Below are 3,990 nucleotides of genomic sequence, written 5' to 3'. Positions count from 1 at the left end.
GTCTGCTACTACATCGACTCCTTTATTGTCAGACAGTACTGGTGCTATCAGCATTGCGCGTGACCCGGTGAAGCATGAGCTCACCAAGCACATCGGTGTGGATGCCCACTTTGTGCGTCCTGCTGTGCAGGATCAGACTCTCGCTCTTCACTATGTGCCCTCTGAGTTACAGTTGGCAGACTTCTTCACGAAGGCACAGAGTCGAGCGCAACATAGTTTTCTTCTCTCCAAACTCAGTGTTGTCGACCCACCATGAGTTTGAGGGGGGGTGTTAGATGTGTATAGCCCTTTTCGGTTTATCCCCATTGTATAAGGGGTCTCTTGCACTTTACCACACACCTGTATATGTATTGGCCTTTGGCTCTCCTGAGAATACAGTTGCTCATTCATAACACTAACGACATCTTGGGCTTGCTCGGTGCAAATTCAAGAAGGCCAACCAGGGGTGTGAGAAGCACAAGAAGAGGTATTAGTAAAGAGGAAGAAGTCACGACAAAAAATGAGAGAAATGTGAGAATAAAAAGTGTGTGAGGGGAACTCAGGTTTTGGTTTACATTTGTATATGCACTATAATGGATCTAGAAAGTATGAATGGTTAATGCCTCAGTAGTGCACTATGCATCTTTGGCAGTTTATGCGCTATTGTTATGTTTGTCATCCAACAATTTAATGGTGTGCTATGTACTGAAGTATGCATTCTTAATCCAGGTGTGGTTGCTCACGAGAAGTTCACAAAAAAAATGAAATCACAAAATAACAAAACCGAATTATGATTCGTGGGAACCAATCAGGAAGTTCATTGAGTAAAATAAAACAAATTCAGACTTGAGCAGGCACAAATCTGGAAGTTCGGCGATTAAGATACAAGAAATGCAGACTCAATAGAAAAGCAAAATGGTCAGACCAATAGTTTGATTGGAATAATAAATTCTGAACTGATTACAAACCAATCCATCCATTTGAATTTACAATGACAATCATTTTTTCATGCCAGTGTTAATTCAAGAGCCAAAGAACTATTCCAGCCACTCCGAAAATCACACCAAAATCTTGAACTCATTAGTTTCACATGCAAAAAAAGACTACTCATCAGTTGAGTACAGCTTGATCATTGTGAGCGTCTAGCATCCAGTCCTGCAATTTAAACATACAACAAATTTATTAAGAATTTACTAGGTGCAAAGAACAATAAATAAGATTGCAATGTTGGTAAAATATCACAGCTTGCAAAAGCTTTTCTGGTGTGTTGTGCATGTAATTAGCCATTAAGATTAGATCAGAAGGGCTATTCAGAAACATTATAGCAGCAATAAACAGGAAAAACCAGAGCATGTCTTCCTGACTAAGAAAAAGAAATGAAATAAAAGGAGCCACGGAATTGAAAAGAGAAGAGGCAAAAGAGCAGTACACAAGTTACTAGCAGAACTGCTGTAGTACAAGTGCAGCTATACTGCACACTATGATTTATGTATCTTTTGCTTACTTTGTTTTGTAAAGTTTTCGCAGAAATTAAAATTGAAACCAAAAGTTTATTTTGGAAGATTGCATCACAGACTATTGACTATTTGCATGTCAAAATGAAGGAGATTAGCATATATATCAGAGGGGATCATCCAAAAAACGTGGAATAGTGCCAACTGTGACAAATACATACTATTAAAAAGTGAATCCAATGAACACCTGAGTAATATAACCTAAATCAAATCAAAATTAACTGTATACCTGAGTGTGTACTCTACTGACGCCTAGCAGGTACAACGTATTTGCCGCTTCCCTTCCCATCCTCTGTTTTGGCCAAACCAGCATCCCTTTTCTGTTCATCATGACCCAATCTCAGCTTGGAAGGAGAAGATTCCTTGTCAATGATCTTGGGAGGGTATTTGGTATCCATCACATAAAAGCACCTCAGATCATCAAAGAACACACGGCCAATTCCTCCCCCTCCAAATGAACAACCATGAGAGTTGAGGAAGGGCGTGTAGATAGACCCCGATTCATCATGTTTGGCGTGGCCAATCAGAAGAATCATGTGCTTCTCGAAACCCTCAGCTAGGCGCCTTTTGCCATTTCTCCACACATACTGTGGTGAGCAGGAATAAATCTCATCAGGTCCAAGTCCATCGAAATCAGGGCCGCAGATCATTCCCGCCATCACGGCCTTGCCAGTGTCAAGCAAACACTTCACCTCATCGAAGCTTGGCTTATGACCGAGATAAGTGCATTTATCCACTGCTACTTTCCTTTTGCCTTCCCATCTTGAACTCTCGCCATCTGCTCCTACCTCAGTCATGAGACATGCTGCTGCAGCTGGCCTATCCAGACGATCCTTGTCCTTACGGAGGAAATTCCAGTCCCACCGTTGGCCGCCATTCATGACCACGAACTCTCGAGCCACTGATTCAGGATCCAGCAAGATATCACACTGAATCTTCGGGTTCTGGTACTTGTCGGCAAATGACCGATGTATCACCAGCTGCCCTCCCTTGGTGAAGCTAAAGAACACACAGGTGGGGAAACGCCCTTGCTGCATAGGCCTTGGCAGAATGTAACGGCCCTTGTAAAGTCGATTCTCCCATGAAACTTCCACCGAGGCACCAATCTTCGTATACCTGCAATGGCCGAAATTGCAACGTTATGATGATCTTGTACTTCATTCTACCAAACATTTTGTCCCCAAGATAATATGCAGGCATATGGAGAACAAGATGGCAAAACGAATGAAAAGGTTCAGTCTTTATCCACAACAATAGCTTGTTACTGAAACTAGAAATCTCTGCATTCCAAAGTACAGAAAGAAAGAAATGTGCAGAACTGAAAGCTTCGTTTTTTAGGTCAGTCCCTGAATCAAAATCAAAGGATAGATGCTATCATTGCCTCTACATGCTTCTCCTCGGGTGCATCGCCCAACAAATCGACCCTGACTCGACAAACAACTGTGGAAAATGTTGGATTGACACAATCCCTGCTCAAACGACCCATGGCACGAAGGTGGGATCTACACGGGGCAGGAGCAGAAGCAAATCTAGCATGGGGTTTCCTATTACTTTCATCATACACTTAAACGGGGACGCATCCAGCCCGCTTCCCCCAAATTCTCCCCCCAAAACCCCAAGAACCCAAAACCCCAAAACCCTTGAACCCGCGGTTACTTACATTATAGCCGGTGCAGAGAGAGGTAGAGTCTGAGCCGAAGACTGGTGACAGAGAGGAGGAAGTCCGAGTGGGAAGGAGGGACGGCGAGCAGCCTTCAACTTCGCACCGGCGAGCTCGTTGAGGGAAGTTGGCTACGAAACAGGGAAGGGGCTTCAGAGAGGCGAGCCGAAGGCCCAACTAGCGAAGGGGCTTCAACTGGTATGGCGATGCCGAAGGCCGCTGCAAGGCCATGTCCCGCCGGCGAGCTCTCCGGACGAAACTGGTGTCGCGACTTCACTAAATTATTTTGATTTGAAGTCCAGGGTTGGGGGAAGAGGGTGGGGGGAGATGATATGGTGTTTGCGTGCGGTGCGGCCGAGGCAGAGAGTGCCTTCGCGCTTGCGTTGGCGAGGTTGGTTTGACTGGTCATCACTGCCCTGCCAGGTGGCGAAAAGCGCAGGCGAGGTTGTGGTAGAAGATTTTTTTTTAAACTTATGATACACTTTATATTCAACCAAATCAAATAATAGTTACATCACTAACAAGTTCAGCTAGGATAATCTGCGGAGGATCATCCTCCCAAGAAATTACAGAATTAGAATCATAGAAACTCCGCGAGCTTGTGTGCCACATTGTTTCCTTCCTTTGGACAGTAAGAGTACAAGACTGAACCAATACTTTGAGCTAAATGAAAACACTCGTTCAGAGTAGCAGAATAAGGACTCAGGATATCAACTTCCCCCTTGCATGCCTGGATAATGTCAAGACAATCAGATTCGAAGATTACATTTGAGCATCCCCACTGGTCCGCTAGCTCCATACAATTCTTCAACGCCAAAGCTTCCGCTGCAGTGGCAT

The 3,990-nt window shown here is 44.3% G+C and overlaps 1 protein-coding gene across 1 annotated transcript; it reads right to left on the bottom strand.

Annotated features, from left to right (window-relative positions):
- Positions 1–888: 888 nt before the first annotated feature.
- LOC119325708 lies at positions 889–3,424 on the bottom strand. The gene is made up of 3 exons (XM_037599424.1): positions 3,154–3,424; positions 1,723–2,609; positions 889–1,134 (listed from the first exon to the last, which is right to left on the bottom strand). Coding segments are annotated over exons 1-2 (876 nt in total). The 5' UTR covers positions 3,156–3,424; the 3' UTR covers positions 889–1,134; positions 1,723–1,735.
- Positions 3,425–3,990: the final 566 nt, after the last annotated feature.

The sequence above is a fragment of the Triticum dicoccoides genome, chromosome 6B (genome assembly GCF_002162155.2).
Source record: "Triticum dicoccoides isolate Atlit2015 ecotype Zavitan chromosome 6B, WEW_v2.0, whole genome shotgun sequence".
NCBI lineage: Eukaryota > Viridiplantae > Streptophyta > Magnoliopsida > Poales > Poaceae > Triticum > Triticum dicoccoides.
Note: the sequence above shows the minus strand (reverse complement) of the source record. Positions and strands in the feature narration are given on the sequence as shown.